The 21,149-nt window shown below is 43.0% G+C and overlaps 1 protein-coding gene across 2 annotated transcripts in view; it reads right to left on the bottom strand.

Moving 5' to 3' along the window:
* Window positions 1-1,811: 1,811 nt before the first annotated feature.
* LOC117503225 (inverted formin-2-like) overlaps window positions 1,812-21,149 on the bottom strand; it is a 30,915-nt gene continuing 11,577 nt past the window's right edge. Inside the window, exons 8-25 of one of the 2 annotated variants that reach the window (XM_034162428.1) lie at window positions 20,983-21,115; window positions 20,147-20,719; window positions 19,704-19,834; window positions 19,558-19,619; window positions 19,162-19,264; window positions 18,988-19,073; window positions 18,800-18,916; window positions 18,662-18,722; window positions 18,249-18,356; window positions 10,191-10,261; window positions 9,752-9,872; window positions 9,404-9,568; window positions 9,014-9,098; window positions 7,873-8,025; window positions 7,281-7,703; window positions 3,505-3,930; window positions 3,326-3,385; window positions 1,812-2,257 (exon numbers count right to left, since the gene is read on the bottom strand). In XM_034162428.1, the coding sequence (XP_034018319.1) occupies window positions 3,327-3,385; window positions 3,505-3,930; window positions 7,281-7,703; window positions 7,873-8,025; window positions 9,014-9,098; window positions 9,404-9,568; window positions 9,752-9,872; window positions 10,191-10,261; window positions 18,249-18,356; window positions 18,662-18,722; window positions 18,800-18,916; window positions 18,988-19,073; window positions 19,162-19,264; window positions 19,558-19,619; window positions 19,704-19,834; window positions 20,147-20,719; window positions 20,983-21,115 (2,877 nt within the window). In that variant the 3' untranslated portion in view covers window positions 1,812-2,257; window position 3,326. Of the gene's footprint in view, window positions 2,258-3,325; window positions 3,386-3,504; window positions 3,931-7,280; window positions 7,704-7,872; window positions 8,026-9,013; window positions 9,099-9,403; window positions 9,569-9,751; window positions 9,873-10,190; window positions 10,262-18,248; window positions 18,357-18,661; window positions 18,734-18,799; window positions 18,917-18,987; window positions 19,074-19,161; window positions 19,265-19,557; window positions 19,620-19,703; window positions 19,835-20,146; window positions 20,720-20,982; window positions 21,116-21,149 lie in introns of those variants that run through there. The other variant, XR_004558520.1, reaches the window with a different exon arrangement.

Raw genomic sequence — 21,149 nt, forward strand, 5'->3', positions numbered from 1 at the left:
GCTTTATGGAACCAGAGGCACTGGAAAATAAGACAGACGAACAAAATACGGCTGATTTCTGGGTAATCAAGAACTCAAAGAACAAGAGAGTTTGCAGGTTACACAATTTACAGTCAGTAATTAATATCTAATGAGCTGACCGACATACAGGCCATGACAGAACCGAGCAAACAGAGTCCAACGATCCCTCAGCCAGACAGTGAGCGGACTGTGTCTAAAAACCATCAACCCCTCAATGTTTGACCAGCAGACTTCAAACACTTGGAGAGGAAACAGAGTCGAACCCGTGACCCAAAAACAGTCACAGACACACGGTCACACATTGTGAGGTCCTTGTTCACCAACAGAGTTTAAACAGAGGTCAACAGGTCACCTTCACATAACCAAAACAAGAGCAATCAGAGATTTTGGACGTCTGCCAATCCAGATCCAGTGTTCTGACGAGATGCTCTTCCCGTCGAGAGGCCACACCACTGAGCGACCGAGGAATGAAAATAAAACAGCAATAAGTGTCTTTTCAATTTTAAAAAGTTATAATTTGCATGTGCACGCTGTATTTACAGCACTATTAAATATTTGGCCAGAATCTGTCAAGTAGTTTTGATGTAATCCTGCTAACAGACAGATAAATAAATAAACGCTGATTATTTTATTACATCAAAAACAGACATCCACAGCTCACCACTGCCACCGTGTGGCCAACAGTGACCTCTCTCTCTCACACACACACTATGGTTATGTGAGACGTTAGTCCTCAGTCACTAAAAATTGCACTGCAGTTTTGTCCATTTAGACACGTTTCAAACATCTTGAACACAAACGTCTCCACAAACTGTTGAAATCAGGAGAAAAAGCTCACAGCTTTGTTCCTTGTTTATTCTTCTGTTACTTTGCACAAAGCTTTGATCATTTCTTTGCAATACATCTGATTCAGTCAAAAGTCTAAATGAATCTGACCGTCAGTGTTTTGGCGCCAGACTGTGGCTGCACACTGCCCCTAGTGGTTGGAGTGTGTCGAACTAATTAGGACGGTTAAATGCAGAGGACAAGATTTACTTCTATGTATGTGTGTATGTACAATGACAATAAAAGGCTCTGTTCTATTTGTCTGATTTGCAAGTGTAAGTCAGTCAAACAGTGACCCCTACAGGACAGACACCAAAAACATCCTACACTTGAGTTCCTGACTGCAGTCAAAAGGAGATCAAGTGCAGTTTTTCTGACAGAAAACCACAAGTCAGTTCAACAGTCCTCTACTTCAAGACCGTGAGCAGGTGGTGGAACCACAAGTGGCTCCAAACCAAAAACTCTTCATTTATCCAAAGACCAGATCTGAAACAAATGAGCACAGAATGGATGACACATCTGGACCAGTGATCCGGACCGGCCCCAGGGAGGCGCTTCTTTTGCTCCTTTCAAAAAGGAGCCTGCAAACAGGAAGAGGACATCCAACACAGGACATTTGATTCTGATTTTAGGGGAAGACAAATAAATAAAGTCAGATCTCGTTTGCTGGTCGTATTTATAATAAAGTGTTCATCTTTGTTTCATTGATTTTAAGTTCCAGCCTGTTGTCAGTGACCTCACTCAGAGGAATTTTCAGGATGTTGAACAGAAAAACTGAGCACAAATTAAAACTCCCAGGCAGAATATTCTGCTCAGACACTAGGTGTCAGTGTTGTGCAGGAAAAAAGGGTTTCACAGCGTTGACGGCGTTTAGGTTTTTCTGGACATTTTGTAACCTAAACTGAACTGGATCCATGTGAGACATTAACGACTCCTTTACAAACATTCAGATTGAGGTCTTCCTGTTTCAAACATTGACATTTATTAGAAACATTTGCAGATGAACATGTGTAAAGAAAACAAGCTAGAATCCTTAAAAAAACACCAAAAAGTGACTGAAACAGTGAAATAAGAAGCTCTCAAACATCAAATGACTGAGGGGGGGGCAGTCTCTGCTTCATAAACTTTGAACCTGTGTGGTAAAATTTTACAAAAACCTTGTGAAACAAAACCTGCCTTAACAAGTTTCAGGACAACAGTAAAATGAACGTTCAAAACTCAAACACCTTCTAAAACTGTGTGGGAGAGAAATAAAAAACTGAGAACCCATTTGTCAAACTCAAAACGGTTTGAGAAAATCTGCTAAATGTTTTCAATACTTTAAGATCATCAGTCTTCTTTGGTGCTCAAGTTTCTTTGCATGATGTGCTTGTGGTGATGTGGCACTCTCTGGTGTTCTGGAGATGAAACACTGCAGGACAAAAAAAAACAGAAAATGTTTAGTTAAAAAACTCATTTTTAAAGGTGCACTGATTTTTTGCCACGACATGCGGAACATGCATCATTTTCTGCATATGGAGTCTAGTCCAACCACATTCTTGGTCAGACATATTTAGGCTGTGGCTGCAGAGACAGAAGGAACAAGGCTGTTTTTAGGCTCTGAGAGCCATTAATCTTGGTTCTTATGTCCAGATTTAGTAGAATGAAGCAGATGAGAGTCTATGAGCCGAACTCAGTCGGACTCTATGTTTCTTCGTGATTTATTTCACTGAGGTCCTTGAGTCCTAGAAATGTAAAATTTGAAAGCACCTTGTGAAACCAAAATGATAAATATTGCTTTTCTGTTAACGAAATGTTCTGTTTGACCGCTGTAACCTGTGAAAGGCATCTGATAAGACATTCCTTCAGCCTTGCAGCACATTTGATAAAACAATCTCTTGAGCATTATCACACAAATGACCTCTGAGTGACACTGTAAGTAAGTATGATCAAAATGCAAGAAAACACACTGTCTTAAATAAAAGGCAAGGTTCACCGTGGGACATTGTTCATAACCTCCAAGTGACCTCTGATACCCACCATGATGGAAAAGACGTGCTCTTAGATAAAAGGGACTCTTTGATCATCACAGCCCTGTCATTCTTGTAGATAGGAGGACATTCATTCAGTCTTCAGTTGGGACTTTGGTTTAACAACCTGTTTCTTTTTAATTAACTCTGTTTATGTTTGAACAGATGCATTCTTAGACATGCCCCCCTGCGGATAAAGCAGTGCTAAGAAAGCCAAACTTTACACTGTTCCAATCAGAACACCCTGGTTGACACAGTGTCCGAAGCTTCGTATTAAAGAGCCAGTTATTTGACAAACGGCCAATGTGTTGACTCTCTCTTTCCACACAGTCTGAAAATCCTTCCGCCTCAACAACCTTTAACCTGCTGACCTGCCAATCAAATAATGAGGGGTGTGTCTAAGCGCTTGCAAACAGCTATCAGATGCTAACACATGCACACTGTTTGTGGAATGCATTTGTCTGACTCACCTCACTGTGACATGCAGACTTTTTTATATTTCCTGTGTTTGGTTTCTGCAACACCTGTTCCTGGAAGTCAAAGAAACCTTCTGATTGGTCACTGTGGCAATACAATGTCACCATCAGGATGATTAAGTTAGCATGATGTCAGTTCTTAGATGACGGTAAAAGAACCAGGTCTTCTTTACCTGCTGAATTCCTGCTGGAGTTTTCTGCTGGTCTGTGTGGATCTTCAGCTCGTCCATTTGGACTTGGATGGGACAGTGGACTCTCATGAAGCTTGTTTGTTTTGGCTTCCTCACTCATCCTCAGTTGCGACGTAACAATTACATAATCATCTTGGGAACCCTCCAATGTGGGGTTGACCTCCCGATCTTCTGCAGGACTTGTGACTCTGGTCTCAACATGAGGTACCAGGTCTAAAGCAGAGTCCTGGCTCCGATGGTCCTCAAGATTTTGGATCCCAGGAGACTCAGACTCTGGTGTTGTTTTAGTGTAGTCAGCTGTGGAGGGTTGGACCACCTCCAGAGGAGGTTCTTGCTGTAACTGGCTGGAAGCAGCAGCAACATGAAGTTCCTTCACAGCTGGTGAGGTCTCAAATGTCTCAGGACGATCTGAAAATAAGTCATAATATCTTCATGAAGATCAGCCAAAAGATCTACAGGAGCACATTTCACTGGTTAATTGCCATGTGATGCATCTCCACTGACAAAACAAAATTATCTGAATGTTTAAAAGACCAAGTCTGTACGAGTTCTTCTGCTTGATGTTTCATGGAGAACGGCTGAAATCTGCTTTGGTGACACACAACCTTTTTTATATTTCTTACATTTCCTGTGTTTGGTTTCTGCAACACCTGCACGTGGAAATCAAACAAACCCTCCAGTTGGTGAGTGTAGTGTGATATAGCGCCACCACCAGCAGTGACGGTTCAACACTCAATTACTCCCCAGGCGTGAGCTCCTCTGAGCGAGTACCCCCCCACCCCCAAAAAAATTTTTGCACAAACAGGTCAGATTTTTTATTATTACTTTTAAGATTTTAGAAGTGCCCCTGAAATTGAAACTGACATCAAAAGATGGCAGGTTACAAAATACCTCGTACACAAAACATCCGCGAACTGCAAATTTGAATGAACACACCCTGCTATATTCACTTCATCTAGCTCTGCCCCACATTCCTCAGTTGGTTTAAATATTAAACAGAATATATTGTAAAATACAATTAATAGTATATTTTGTTAAATTAATTATATACGAGGTCTATTAGAAAAGTATCCGACATTATTTTTTTCAAAAACCATATGGATTTGAATCACGTGTGATTGCGTCAGACAAGCTTGAACCCTCGTGCGCATGCGTGAGTTTTTCCACGCCTGTCGGTTGCGTCATTCGCCTGTGAGCAGGCTTTGAGTGAGGAGTGGTCCAGCCCCCTCGGCGGATTTTCATTGTCAGGAAATGGCGGAATGATTTGGGCTTTTTTCCATCAGAATTTTTTCAGAAACTGTTAGAGACTGGCAGCTGGAAACCATTAGAAAAATGTATCTGGCTTTCTGTGAAAATGTTACAGGCTTGGTAGAGAATAAGGAGTGTTACTGTCGCTTTAAGGACGGCCCCCAGCGGCTGTGGGGCGCGCCGTGCTCCGAAGCCGCCATCGACAGGGTGAACAACCATTTCATTTCTAAACGGATGGCTGTCTGGATCCATGACCATCGTGTGCCATTTCTCTGGTTATCACAAGAGCTGGACATCAACCATTTTCCGGCAGATTTCACTTTTAACAAGAGATTTTGTCATGGAAAGCCGAGCGGAGGCTTCGCCGCATCACGATGGATTCGCTACTGGAGCGAGACAAAACCACCTCCGTTTTGGTCTCACAGGACGGCTTTGAGATGGCATTCAGACAGCTGTCAGTGGTTTTTCCATCAAGTGATTATCCGAGAAATTGTGGATGTGCCTGGACATGCCAGAACATGTCCCGTGAGGCTTCATCACGGCGTTGCTTTGCACCATGCGGCACCGCCATGACGCGCGGAATTCCTCCGCACGTCTGTCTCAATGTGCCGAAAAAGTGCTGATGTCCACGTCTTTTCACAATTCCTGTGCTAGTCAGACGACGTCCCGGATAAAACACAGCGTCCAGTTTGGAAATGAATGGCACATTCCACTGTTACAGGAGTTTTTGTCATGGAAAGAGGAGCGGAGGCTTCGCACGCTGCGGCGGTGCCGCATGGCGCAAAGCAACGCCGTGATGAAGCCTCACGGGACATGTTCGGCATGTCCAGGCACATCCACAATTTCTCGGATAATCACTTGATGGAAAAACCACCGCCAGCTGTCTGAACGCCATCTCAAAGCTGTCCTGTGAGACCGAAACGGAGGTGGTTTTGTCTCGCTCCAATAGTGAATCCATCGTGACGCGTGAAGCCTCCGCTCAGCTTTCCATGACAAAATCTCTTGTTAAAAGTGAAATCTGCCGGAAAATCGTTGATGTCCAGCTCTTGTGATAACCAGAGAAATGGCATACGATGGTCACGGATCCAGACAGCCATCCGTTTAGAAATGAAATGGTCACTCAGCCTGTCGATGGCGGCTTCGGAGCGCGGCGCGCCCCACAGCCGCTGGGGGTCGTCCTTAAAGTGACAGTAACACTCATTCTCTGTGAAGCCCGTAACATTTTCACCGAAAGCCAGATAAATTTTTCTAATGGTTTCCAGCTGCCAGTCTGTAACAGTTTCTGAAAAAATTCTGATGGAAAAAAAGCCCAAATCATTCTGCCATTTCCTGACAATGAAAATCCGCCGAGGGGACTGGACCACTTCTCACTCAAAGCCTGCTCACAGGCGAATGACGCAACCGACAGGCGTGGAAAAACTCACGCATGCGCACGAGGGTTCAAGCTTGTCTGATGCAATCACACGTGATTCAAATCCATATGGTTTTTGAAAAAAATAATAAGGTCGGATACTTTTCTAACAGACCTCGTATTTTGTTGAACAACCACATTATGTGCTGAGGGTTCACAAAACTAGATTAAGTAGATATATCTTGTAATTTGTTAAAGTGTGCACTGCATCACATGCAGGCACACACAAAAAAAGGTCAGATTCAAGTCACTTCAGCTATGTGAATGCAGCTTAAGTTCTAAACCCTGATCACAAACAGGCAGGCTGTCCTGTCTGCAAACTTTTTTTTCCACGAGTGGGTAGTTTGTCTTCTCCGGGGAGATTCAAACCCATTCTTACACCCGGTCTGTCCGCCTGAATCGTCCTTCCTTCGTTTTGGCGATGGATGATCTACAGAGTTCTGGTTCTGTGTCCAAAGTGGACTTTGCCCCGTCCGGAGCCAAAGCGGAGCACAGCGCCTGTCCCCGGGGACCATGTGTCATGCTTAGTTATCAATTTTACAGGGTTACATATGTCACGTCATAGAATCCAATGGCTGTTGACCTTGTTTGACCTTTACTTTGGAGACCAAACATTCAACACAGTCAGAAATATTCCATTTATTAATCCTATTAGTTTGACCAATAATTTGCATCACTTTTTAGCAAAATTGGAGAAACTTTAACTTTTGACCCCTGTACAAACTGAAACTGACCTTTGTCACCATTTTTGCTGTTTTTACCCCATAACTCCTTAACATTCAGTCACAGATTGTCCAAACTGTATGTTTTTGGAATCTTTATGATCAGGTAAATGTGGTGTAGTTTTCTATATGACTGGAGCATCTTTTAATTTTGACTCCTGTGTAATTCTTTAATTGATCTCTACCTGGCCCCCTACTGAAAATTCAAGTGGCCAATCGTTTTTTTGTTTTGTTTTTTTTTCTCAAAAAAAGTAGTGTCTAAGGAGTATTTGTGCCAAATTTGATCCTTTTATCACCATTTGAATGATTGTTTCAGTTATCTGCTGCACTATAAGTTATCATGGTCTAATTTCTTAAAAGAACAAGTTTGTCTTTACCTGCTGAAGTCCTGTTGAAGTTTTCTGCTGGTCTGTGTGGATCTTCAGCTCGTCCATTTGGACTTCGATGAGACGGTGGACTTTCCTGAAGCTCGTTTGGTTTGGCTTCCTCACTCGTCCTCGGTTGGGACCCAATGCTGACATAATCATCTTCGGAATCCTCCAGTATGGGGTCAACATTTCCATCTTCTTCCAGACTTGTGACTCTGGTCTCAACATGAGGTACCAAGCCTAAAGCAGAGTCCTGGCTCTGGTGGTCTTCAGGGTTTTGGGTCTCAGGAGACTCAGACTCTGGTCCCGTTTGAGCGTGGTCAGCTGTGGAGGGCTGGACCGCCTCAGGAGGATGTTCTTGCTGTGGTTGGGTAGAAATAGCAGCATGAGGTTCCTCCACAGCTGGTAAGGTCTCCAACTTCTCAGAATGATCTGAAAACAAGTCATAAAATCTTCATGAAGATCAATCTAGAGGAGCTCATTTCACTGGTCAATTGCCATGTGATGCATCTCCACTGACAAAACAAAATTATCTGAATGTTTAAAAGCACAAGTCTGGATGAGTTCTTCTGCTTCATGTTTCATGGAGAACAGCTCTCACCCAAGTGTCTGCTGTCCTGCGCCCCACCACTAGGTGGCAGGCTAACAAGCTTGGACTGAGGCCTGGTCTTCTTCAAGTTGTAGCCTTTCCTGATCTCAGCCAGCAGATTATCGATAATGCAGCCTTCCTCCTGCACCGCCGCACTCTTCCTGACTGCAGGAAACAAACATCGACATAGTCCCCGTCAATAAAAACCGGTTCCACAGAACAACCACCGATTTCTATCATTTCTCTGTTTTCATGATTACGGTCACCTCCATGGTGTCCAGATAACTACAAAGATCAGCAGTGACCATACAGATTCTTTGTCATTGTAACCAGTACAACAAAAGGTAAAGGGGCAAATATAAACCCAAGGAAACCACACGCAGACTTAAAAGAAAATAATAAGTACATAGGAGCAAAAAGAGATTACATACATGTGAAAAAGAGAAAAGTATGTACAAAACTGTCAATATACAAATATTTCTCTCATTTCCAGTGTGTCATGTGACCTGGCTGTTTGGTTCCATTCAAAGCTCTACAAGCAGTTGGGTAGAAACTGTTTTTCAGTCTGTTTGTTCTTGCTTTAATGACCCTGTAACGTCTGCCTGATGGCAGCAGCTCAAACAGAGCGTCTCAAGAGTGGGACGAGTCCTTTAGGATGGTGTTGGCTTTCCTGAGACAATCAGAGCCATGAAGGTCGTGTGGGTAGAGGGCACCCAGTGATCTTCTCTGGAGCTCTTTCCTGTTTGGTCCCGTGCAGCTGGTAAACCGCATCCAGAGGCAGTATGTGAGGATGTTCTCCATGGTAGAGCAGGAAAAAGGCACCAGACATCTCTGGTTAATGTTATTTTTCCTGACAATTCTCAGAAAGTGGAGTCTTTGCTGTGCCTTCTTTACCAAGTGTCTGGTGTTCCTGTCTCAGATCAGTCTCATGAAAATGTGATTTAATTATAAAATCCTTCAACCAGCAGGAACTGACATTTTTTTCATGTTTGACGTCGCTGGTCGAGGATTCAGCACTTTGAAACTGATACAGGTTTTATATATATATATATATATATATATATATATATATATATATATATATATATATATATATATATATATATATATATATATATATATATATAAAGATCTCAGGTTTACGTTCACGTACAGATTTTTCCGTTTTCTCCTTTCTGCCGTTTCTTCGCTTCCCGCTCTTTCCTCCTCTTCTCCTGCTCCTTCAGATTCTGGTTTTCCTGAAAGAAGGAATGAAGATCAATAATTATGAGTTTATTCCACACGGCAAGAATAGAGAAGGCGTGGCCTTTACACGGGTCACTGGTTACAGTTTTTTTCTTTTTTAGAGCTTTCTCAATGTGAACCTTGGAGCAGGATTCAGGTCTTCATGACAACTGGTAAGTCCACAAATAAAAATAGAGCTTCAGGTTTTTGTTGTTGATGTTAAAAATAACAGCAAACACAATCCCAGAACAGTGAGTCAAATGGTTCATTCTGTGATATGAAGCACAGCCAGCATGCTGCTCTCTGACTGGCTGCTGACCTTGATGGCTTTGAGGAAGAGTCCTCTGAAGGTCTTGATGGTGCTGAAGAGTTCCTCCACAGAGAACCGGCTGCTGTCCTCGCACAGATAGTTGGCCAGGTCCACCCTCCTGTCCCCCACGGAGGACAGCTGCTTCTGAAGGTCCTCACAGGCCCGCAGACTGTCCTACAAACCAGCAGCACACAGAGGGGAATAACACACCCCAACCTGGCAACCTGACAGACGGCTCACATCAAATTACACAACACAAAAAAACTGATCAGCAGTTTCCCAAAATTAAACCATGTAGAGACGCTTGGAAAATAAACATCACTGTGGCCTGCAGGGGGCGCTGGCAGGACTGGGTACCTGGATGGGGGTGAGGTACTGTTCCTTCAGGTCATCTGCAGAGGCAGAAATCCTCCTCTCAGCTGTCTGCAGCTGTTTGATCAGAGTTCTGGTTTCAGTCTGGATGGAGTCCAGGTTCAACCTGCATACAGACATTCAGGGGGGATAAAAACAGATCACTTAATCAATAAATCAGTTAATCCATCCCCAAAACGTGACTGCATGCCATGTAATGATGTCACAGGGAGCTGTGAATGAACAATCAACAAGTATCACTGGAACCAGGTCAGGTTCCAGGAACATTAGAGGGTTTACTCATCAATGCAGGAACCAAAGAGGAAGTGGGTTTGAAACCACAACAGAGGTCTGTCCACCTGAGAAGGCCCACTTCAGTTCCAGATCACTTCAGGCTCATTGGAACTAAGAGCAGGAACTTGACCCCCTGCACATTAGTTCTTACCCGGCAGCTGGTTCACAGATCTCCAGATCATCAGGCAGGTTCAGCAGGTCAGGATGGCTCTGCTCCACTTCCTGTCAGACAGGAAGAGCCGCGTCACAAAGACACGTCACAGCACGAGTTCAGTTTAGGCTTTGACCAACTATCAGTTATTGATGTTTGTGCTAAATGCAGCAGGAACATTTACCAATGGACTTATTGATAACTTGCAAATAAACTCAAACATGACTTTATTTTATGATTAATTAATAATAAATAAATTCAAAGTCCAGGTGTCACAACAAAGCAAACACCATGTTTGCTAACAAAGCGACACATAGCAGGATGGATAGCCTGCTAGCATTAGCACCAAGTCTTCAACGCGCTTCAGTCAGCAGTACTGTGCAAAAATCTAAAGGCACTTTGACACTTGCTCGAATTTGATCCCTGCACTGCCGCACATTTCCTCGTGACAATGTGTCCCACTTGACACCACGCTATAAAAATAATAATTTCATAGCCAACAATGCATTTACTCTCAGAACGTGAAACCATCAGAATCACAGAGAAATTATCTGCAGCTTCTCTCATGCGCATCGTATGGTGGAGAACGCATTTGGAATTGTCTCAAAGGTAATTATTTATAATACAGATATATTGTGATAGATTGGTGAAACAGCTGCATTTTCATTCCTTTTTGTAAGTTGGATAATGTATCATCAAGTTGAGACTGTGGCCTGCTTCCGTAGATGTGTCCATAAAAATCATAGAGGGAAATATTGTACAAACTTAATACCCAGTACTATGATGCTGAAATTGAGGATGACCCGTTGGCTGTTCCAGCAATATCAAATATTTTGTGTCTGCTACCTAAAACCCGCGTGGAATGTCTCAAACCTAAACCTACTTCTAGGCATCTTATATATGCTACCCTGGAACCACCCCTAAACCAAACAGTCCAACTGTCAACCCCACTGAGGTCCTTAGTCTGGGTCTCATTAACATAAGATCACTGTCCTCAAAATCATTGTTGACTAATGATCTAATTATTGATCATCACTTAGATATGATTGGGTTATGTGAAACCTGGCTTAAAGCTACACCTGTCCTCCCCTTAAATGAGGCCTGCCCACAAGTATACACATTTAGTCAATCCCTCATGATACAACGCAAGGCAGGGGTGTTGCTCTTATTTATAAATCAAGGTTTAGTTTATTATCTGTTGGGGGTCACAAATATAACTCGTTTGAACATCTGATTGTCCGCTCTGCCCACAATGCTACGTATTGCCAAGGTCAAAAGAATAAAAATCATCCTTATCACTTTGTCACTGTATATAGGCCCCCAGGCCCATATTCTGAATTCTTAGATGAATTTGGTGCGTTCATCTCTAACTTGTCAACTAGTGCAGATAACATTCCGATTATTGGTGACTTTGACGTTCATATAAATAAGACTTCTGATCCCCTCTGCAAATCATTTATGGAAATTTTGGATGCATTAGGATTTCGGCAAAGCATTCGGGATTCGACGCACATTAGTGAAAATACCCTGGATCTGGTTCTCACACGTGGTACTGCTGTCATGAATATTGGCATCATGCCTCTTGCGTCAGTGGTCTCTGATCACTCACTTAAGATTACAGTTTCGCTGCTGTGTTTAGTGGAACAACAACCTTATTTATCACTACAGCAACACATCAACTACTCAACTATGACTAGGGTGACCAGATGTCCCACTTTGACGTGTGTTTTATGATCTGACAAATGGCCCATTTGTCAGATCATAAAACACACGTCAAACCTGAAGCCTGACTGTCAATAACAATGCCAGACTCCATCACAATTTGTGAAAAGTAATGGAAATGCAGGACTGTCTCACACTAACTATGACTGAACTCGAAGCTAGACTGCCTGATATCTTAGCTTCATGTTTGGAAAATGTCTAGACAGAAGACAGTCTAGTTTAAACTCAGCGCTCAAAACTATACTCAACATGATTGCGCCACCTTTATTAAAGCCACGTCCCCCAAGACAGTCACCTTGGTTCAGTGATTACTTGTGTGACCTCAAGCATAAAGCAAGAGGTCTAGAACGGTAATGTAATTCAAAATTAGAAGTATTACACCTTGCGTGTAGGGCTGCCACAAATGACTATTTTGATAGTCGACTAGTCAATGATTATTTTTGCGATTAGTCGACTATCATACATAATTTCCTAAATTAAGGTCTGCAGCATTTTTCAAGAAATGTCGGGATAAAAACATGAATATTTCCAAATCAGTGACTATTTCTTAGACTTTATTTACATCAATCATTCAGAAATACAAACAGGCAGGGGTGGTGGCCAAGTGGTTAGTGCACTTGGTTTCAGTGCGGAAGGTACCGGTTCAAATCCCACCCCTGCCACATTTCTCCATGTAATGTGGAGTTGCGCCAGGAAGGGCATCCGGTGTAAAACTTGTGCCAATTCAACATGCAGATCCACCTTGGACTTGCTGTGGCGACCCCGAGTGCAAAACAAAGGAGCAGCCGAGGGGACTTACATTCAGAAATACAAACAGTGTGGTACTTTATAGTAAATCTGTGTCAGGGAGGCAGTTCTCAAAAACTAAATGTCCATGTTGGAAGGAGACAAGTGAGGGAAGCCACCAAGACACAACTCAGGAAGAACTTTTGACTTCTATGAGTGGAGAAACAGGGACTAGTGCAACATTTTTATTTTTATCTTCATTCCCTTACGAAAAAGTTTCCATAGGACAGGTTTCCATAGGATTCTATAGTGGTCTTATAGGTTTCTATAGCTATAGGACATAAGGACCTATAGGCTCCATTGCCTATAGAAACCTATAGGTTTCTATAGACAGAAATAGAAAAAAAAATGCGGAATTTGGATGAAAAAACAGATTGTTTTATTTTGTCTGCATATTTTTATGCAAAATAATGTTGCCACTGTACTAGGAAGGAGACATTACTTTTTGTTCACCTGTAACCATCATATATTTGAGAAGTGTGTATATACACATCACACTTATACACAAGCAGATATAAAAAGGCAAAGTATAAAAAAGTTACACAACTTTATTACAACTTCAACAATATCGTTTATTACAAATTCAAAATTATCAATTTATAGTCCCAACTTTTTCTCATTTATGGTTGTTTCTGTTGCATTTCTGAAATTACTGAACTGCTATAAAGAAATGTGTGAACATTTTATTGTGTTTTAAAACTTTGTGGAGCAAACGCAAACACCAAACTCTTATAAAGAAGGAAAAAATACACAAACATGTGCAGGTAAACTTTGATATAAACTGAACAGAACAATGCAAACTGATTTGACTCCCCATATTTTTTGTATAAATAAATCAGAATAAAATAAGAGGTAACTCACTTTGAAATAATTAAAACATATAGCTGCAGCTTATAATAACTTTGAAAAATAACAAAAATCAGCAGCTTGTTTTTTTTATTCAGACTCCAGTTCATTTTAGTGTGATGAAGTCATTTTTTTCCTCCTCAGTCACATTTTGTGCTTGAACACTACATTAAGCTTAAGAATGAACAAATATATCTAATTTGTATAAAGCAATTCAGTTAAGTAAAGAAGGTATCACAGAGTACATTAAGAAAAAAAAAGGGAAATTGAGGGCAATCTGAATATTTAAATTGAAAGTTGGGAAAAGATTTGTCATCTTCAGTGGAAGACCACAGGATCTAATACATGGCGAGAGTTTGGATGGAAGAGTATTACGAGGTTCTTTACCACACCTGTTCAAAAAAGACACAGAGGGAGTGGGGATTCATGTTGGAGGCTGTGTGGCTCCTCTGGGGCCAACCACTATCACATTTTTTGGGATTGCAGTATTCTCAAATCATACTGGTCACAGATTTGCAATCATGTAAATTATGTTTTTGGCTCTAAAGTGCCGTTTATATTTGAATGCTTATATTTGGGAGATGTAAATGTTCAGAACTGGAGAAGGGATGAAACAACATTATTGGCAATTCTATTAATAGCAAGTAAAAAAGCCATCACAAGAAAATGGTTGAAGGCAGACCCTCCCTCGGTGGAAGAATGGATAGAAATAGTCCACGATATCTACGAGATGGAAAAACTATCCTCCATCATTCGGAACCAAAGAGACTCTTTTTACGAAATATGGACAAAGTGGACAGAATATGTGAAATATACAACGTCGGACTTTACTTGAACAATATTTTTATCAATGAATACTGATTATTCATTTTCTGACCAAATGTAACAGCACTCTTCCCCATTGTTTTTTTGTTTTTTTTTAATTGTTTTGTTTTTTTCCCCTCTGTTTTCATGTATTTGAAAACTTAAAAATAAAAAAAATTACAAAAAAAAAAAGAACAAATAAATACCTTTGGAAAATAACAGCTGTTAAAGTTCAGAGTTCTCACCTGCTTTTTGTGATCTGTGCCTCTGAACATCACTGCAGCTTCTCCACAGCAGGGTTTTTTAACCCGTGAATGCATAATTTTTCCTCAGTTCATTTACATATTCTCATTTTTTAAGGATATTTGACCGTTTATTTCATCTCATGATCTCATAAATTCAGTATACGACGCGCCCATGATGTGAACAGGATGGTGCCATCAGAAAAACACCAGTAGAGAAAGAGCAGAGAAAAGTAAAGGCAGCCCTTACCAAAAAGTAGTACATGCAAGTATGTTTCAAGTATACTTCCAGTTTACTTTTTATATACTTATCAGTACTATTTTTTGGTAAGGGAGCTCCACGTTTGTTTGTTTTTTTTGTTTTTTTTTTTTATATGTTCACTCGGGTTAAAATCCTCTCTCTGTTCCGCGCTCGCTGTGTCACGTGCACTGATGGTTCTCAGCAGAATGTAACGTCTCGTGCCTCCGGTCGCAGTCTGCAGTGAGTTGACTCTGCTTGTGAGCGCGCACGCACACACACACACACACACACACACACCAGCTCCTCCGGTAAACTGCGCATTTTAGACAGCTTTGAACAAGACGGCCACTGTTTTAATCGGCCGTCTTATCCAAGTTTGAACATTCAAATGACGGCAGGATGGCTCGCTGCCTAAAACTATGAACTGAGAGCAAAACAAAGACTTAAATAAAATAAACGACTCAACTACTAAATTAGTTGTCCATGGTTTCATTAGTCGACGTTGTCGTGACTAGTCGACTAGTTGTGGCAGCCCTACTTGCGTGGCATGATGCTATCTTAGACTATAAACATGCATTATTGGCTACAGAGTGGACCCATTACTCTGATTTGAGCAACAAAAACAAGCATAACTCAAAGTTCTTGTTCGACACGGTGGCAACACTTATTCATGGACAACCACCTGTAGTTCGCTCTCCTTTTACAGCACAAGATTTCCTGGATTACTTTGAGAAGAAAATAGAAGACATTAGGTTAAACATATCCCAGCTTGCCTTAATCCAGCCACTACACCCTGCTATTGAGGTGGGTGCCATTACTGAGGTAATACCTAGATTTACAGAATTTAATAGTATCTCACTAGACATGCTGACAAAACTTGTAACATCTACAAAAAGCACAACCTGTTTACTTGATCCTATACCAACAAAACTGTTTAAGGACCTGTGGCCCACTCTTGTGCCGACTGTGCTGGAAATTATTCATCTTTCTTTAACTTCTGGATCTGTTCCTAAATGTTTCAAATCTGCAGTGATTAAACCATTACTTAAGAAATCTAATCTTGACCCTAGTGTATCGACAAACTATCGGCCGATATCAAATCTATCATTTTGCTCTAAAATTCTGGAAAAAGTGGTGTCACGGCAGCTCGTAGACTATCTTACTGAAATAATCTCTTTGAGTCACTGCAGTCTGCTTTAGAAAATATCATTCCATAGAGACGGCTCTCACTAAAGTGGTGATGATCTTCTGCTTACAATGGATTCAGACACCACTACGGTTCTGGTGCTGTTAGATCTCAGTGCTGCATTTGATACAGTGGATCATCATATTCTACTTGATAGGCTGGAAAATCACTTTGGGATTACTGGGAGTGCCCTTGCATGGCTGACGTCATACTTGACCAGTCGTTCTCACTGCGTTTTGTACAGTAACACAACCTCTAACCTTAGTGACATGACATCTGGGGTTCCACAAGGGTCTGTCTTAGGCCCCCTGCTTTTCTCCCTTTATATAGCACCCCTTGGGCACATATTGCGGCGTTTTGGGATTACCTTTCACTGCTATGCTGATGATACTCAGTTACACATGCCTATAACTGCTGGTAATCTCTTACACATAAAATCCTTAGAAGATTGCCTTGCATCAGTGAGAAGTTGGATGTCTAGCAACTTCCTACTTTTAAGCTCAGATAAGACTGAAATGATGGTTCTTGGTCCAGTGAGACATCGGCATCAATTTACCAGTTACGCTCAGCCTAGGCTTGTGTGTCATATATCACACTGACAAAGTGAGGAACCTTGGGGTAATTTTTGATCCTACATTGTCCTTTGACCTCCACATTAGAGATATTACTAGGGCTGCTTTCTTCCACCTGCGAAATATAATGAAGATTCGTCCCATCCTGTCTATGGCTGATGCTGAGACCCTGATCCATGCATTTATCTCTTCTAGATTGGACTACTGCAATGTTCTATTTTCTGGTTTACCGCAGTCCAGCATTAGGGCTCTCCCATCAGTTCAAAATGCTGCAGCCAGACTGTTGATAGGAAGCAGAAAGTTTGACCACATTACACCCATTTTGGCATCTCTTCACTGGCTTCCTGTCCCGGTGAGATCAGATTTTAAGGTTCTGCTACTAGCCTATTGCTCACAGACTGGCACCTCCCTACCTAGCTGACCTAATTAAACCTTACGTACCGGCCCGGGCTTTGTGTTCTCAGGGTGCAGGACTACTTTGTGTCCCTCGGGTGAATAAAAAGTGGGTCACAGAGCTTTCTCTTATCGTGCCCCTGTTCTGTGGAATGATCTCCCTGCATCAATAAAACAGTCAGATTCTGTGGAGACTTTCAACTCCAGACTTAACACGCACTTATTTTCCCTTTCGTATGGCTAGCATACTGGCATAGTATGTTACTATGCTTTTTACTCTTAATTCATTTTATGAGTAAACGGAGCGTGCCGCGGCCTCAACTTTATCTAAATTCTGGGTCTGTTAGTGAAGCTTAGGGCTAGTGGCCGGCAATCACCTTAGTATTTCCTGTTTTTCTTGTTGCTTAATGCTGACAAATTATACTGTATTTGTGTCTTTCTGATGCAGCTCCATCCAGAGATGGGTGTGGTGTCTGTTTCTGTAACCCTCCCATCCTGTGCACTAGCAACATTTCCTGTATATTCGTTTTGTGAATTTTTTGTAATTTGTGCCTGTAGCATGACCCAAGCTGAGGGTGACCCCTTTGAGTCTGGTCTACTTGAAGTTTCTTCCTCAAATCATCAGAGGGAGTTTTTTCTTACCACCGTCGCCTGTGTTCTTGCTCTGGGAGTTAGTAAGGTTAGACCTTACTTGTGTAAAGCACCTTGAGGCAACTTTGTTGTGATTTGGTGCAGTATAAATGAAAATAAATTTAAAATCCGTAAATTATGTTTATTACAGATGTAACATCTCGTTATAATCGTTCAGATGCACTGCAGCAATGACAGTGTTTTCAAATAGGTTGCACAATGTTCATGACTGGTTCACAAATCGAACGCGTGCTAGAAATTTTAAACATTTCAAAATTTTCTTTGTGCACTGGCACACAGCCACACACAGTTTACAAGGGGTTACTCACTGGCACCTCTGACTGAGTGCCACTGTGGGGATCAAATTTGTGCAAGTGTCAAGGTACCTTGGCAATTGAGAACTGTTTCTTTGGTTTTCAATGACTGCCCCCTTGTGGCCATGCACAGACTCTACCTTCTCTCCTGAGAAGTCCTCAGATGATAATGATGCTTCAACACCAACCAGAGAAACTTAAATGTAAATAAGTCATGTAGGATTTTTGACAGGACTCTCAGTTCATCCAGAACCAGGATCAGTACTCGGACCGCCAGCGTGGGAGTCGGAGCAGCAGGACCGCTCACACTGTGGTGGGTTACCTGCAGAATGTGGTTCAGCAGGGTCATTCTGGACTTGTTGGCCTTGGTCTCCGTCAGTTTGAGCAAAGTGCAGATTTTAAAACCCTCAGCGTTCCCCGTGTGAGTCCCCTGAGATGTGGAACAGAACACATTGATTAGCTCACACCGCACCAGAATGGGACCAGAGGCGACACACCAGGTGAAAGGCTGCGTCTGGCACATTAACTCAGGAGTTCACATTGAATGGGTTGTGGACCTCATGCTTCCATGTTCTCACACCTTCATAAACGATCACATAGTGGGTAAAGGTTCAGACTGATCGTAGGATCAGTTCGTTGACTATTTCTGATGATTACTGCAGCTAAACCACATGAATGAAACAGATTTTAGTTCAGTTTCCTGTTTAATGTCAAATGCAGCGTGAAAGTTCTCACATAGTTGAGAAAGTTTCCAATGTCCAGGATTAGTTTGCAGAACATGGGCAGCCGAGTGCCTCTCCATCACGCCTGAAGACAACACAAACGTTTAGACCACCTCCGGTGGAACAGAGACAGTAACAAGGACAAAGACACGAGCGTGAAGACGGACTCTGGCAGGCGGCGTCCAGCAGCTGAGCTTTAGGTCGCAGCGTCTCCAACACGCTGCTGCTCTCCTCACACAGCAACATGCACTCGATCCTCAGACAGTAACTGGAACACATGACCACATGTTTTACTACACTGAACACCAAATTCATCAGCAGGTGGCGCTGTGCTCATACCTGGGAACATCCAGCAGCTGCAGGTAGAATTGGTCCACTGAGGCCAACTTGCTCTGATCGGCCTGATAGGACTTCAGATTCTCCACCTAGAAAAAGATAGGAACTGAACCCAGATCAGTGGAAGACAGGCACGTGACATCAGCAGTATTGATCAGCGACTCTGTGACCTCTGACCTCATGTTTCTCTGGCAGCAGCTTGCGTAACTGTTTCAGGACTTCAATGTCAAATTTGGATCGATCTCCTCTCCGGATCAGAGACACAAAGTCCTGGTTAGAGCTGCAGGTGAGACCAGAAGACAACATCAGCTGCAAACAGCGCGCTAACTTCAGCGTGCTAACATTATTTTGGAGGACTGATTCAATGCAGACTTTGTATTCTTGACATTGTGAGTGCTACATGGTATTTTTTAAAATCATATGAACTTTAACTTTTCACAGCAGTGTGAAATGCTAATGCTAACATCACAGTTGTTCTAATAATGAAAAGTGTATCAGCATGCTCATCTGAGAACGTTAGCATGCAGCATGAGCGTGACTGCATGTTGACAGGTTTGTTAATATTTACGGCACCATCGGAACTGCTTCAGGAAGATGTTCAGGTTGAGACTTTTCTTGGCATCAATGAAAGAAATCTGTAGGCAGACAAGGAACTTAGACGCGTTTCAAATGGACAAAAACTGTCCACAGATCTGTAAAACATGTTGGGAACACTTCACCTCTTTGGGCTCTGCTTTGGGTTTGGTTCTGGTCTGGGTCTCCATCAGTGGAAGACTGAAGAGTTGCTCGATACTACAGTAATCTGGCTCCATGGCATCTGAAGACGCAGACGTCCACATGGAGTCATGAGCTGGAGACAGACAGACGGGATGTCAAAGTTCTAACCAAGAACTTGTTTTTAGTCCCTACCCCAGAAGCAGCACTCTTCTCTTAACCTGGGACCAAAGGTGTGTGATAGCAATTCAGAAGATATGAAGCACATGGTCCCATAAAGAGAGAGCTGAGGGTGCGACAACGCTGCACTCGTCTCTCAGTGTAAAAAAAAAACAAAAAAAACAGATCTGTCTGTTAAACGAACATGATCAAAGAAATGTGCCATAAACAAAGTGACCCTGAGCCGTCAGGAACTACATCTCCCAGCATGCCCCAGTATAATACTGACCTGTAACAACTCTGGATGGAAGTTTTTGCCAGTTTAGTTTCTTCATGTGGACAGTGGGACAGGGGGTGGAGCTTGGCTTGGAGGTGGAGTCATAATATGAACTTCCTAGCCCATGAGCCACCTGGACTACAATTATGTCACCTGGAGGAGGAGGAGGATGAGCCGTGCCAGGTAAGGGCGGAGGAGGGGGAGGAGGCGCCGTGCCGGGTAAGGGCGGAGGAGGAGGAGCCGTGCCAGGTAAGGGCGGAGGAGGGGGAGGAGGCGCCGTGCCGGGTAAGGGCGGAGGAGGGGGAGGAGGCGCCGTGCCGGGTAAGGGCGGAGGAGGAGGAGGAGGCGCCGTGCCGGGTAAGGGCGGAGGAGGCGCCGTGCCAGATAAGGGCGGAGGAGGCGCCTTGCCGGGTAAGGGAGGAGGACCATGTGTGAGGTCAGTTTTGAGTGGCTGCTCTGATTGGATGGGGGGACTGTGTGGGAGTTGGGTCTGCACCGCCCTATCAACGGTCCGCACCCTGACGGTGGAGCTGGACTTGAAGCAGAGGAGTTTGTCCAGCAGTTGGTCTGTAGACTCCAGCTGTGCTGCAGAAACAAATACACACTTTGTTTAGGGTTCAATCACATTTTTACAGATGTCATCGTGGGACGTGAGCGTTCAGCTGGAGCCACCTACAAGCGGGAATGAAACGACACCAGCGTCACATGTCAGCCTTAAAGCATTAGCTCTGTCACTAGTGAGGGAGCGGGACAATAAAGCCATCAGACATTAGTATGATGACACAAAGAGGGCGCTGTTCAGCCTCTGGTCAGATCAGCTGGTGAGCTGTGAACCTGGAGGAACTTACGATCATTGGCGAGCAGAATGGCTCGTTCCGCCAGGAACTCCAGAGCCGACCAGACCTCGGCCCGGTCCGGATCCACGGTCATCAGGGCCTGAAGGATGGACAGCAGCTGCACAGAGGACGGACTGCTGCTGACCTGGACAGAAGGACAGACAGCCTGGTGACGGGTC

This window comes from Thalassophryne amazonica, chromosome 21 (assembly GCF_902500255.1).
Source record: "Thalassophryne amazonica chromosome 21, fThaAma1.1, whole genome shotgun sequence".
NCBI lineage: Eukaryota > Metazoa > Chordata > Actinopteri > Batrachoidiformes > Batrachoididae > Thalassophryne > Thalassophryne amazonica.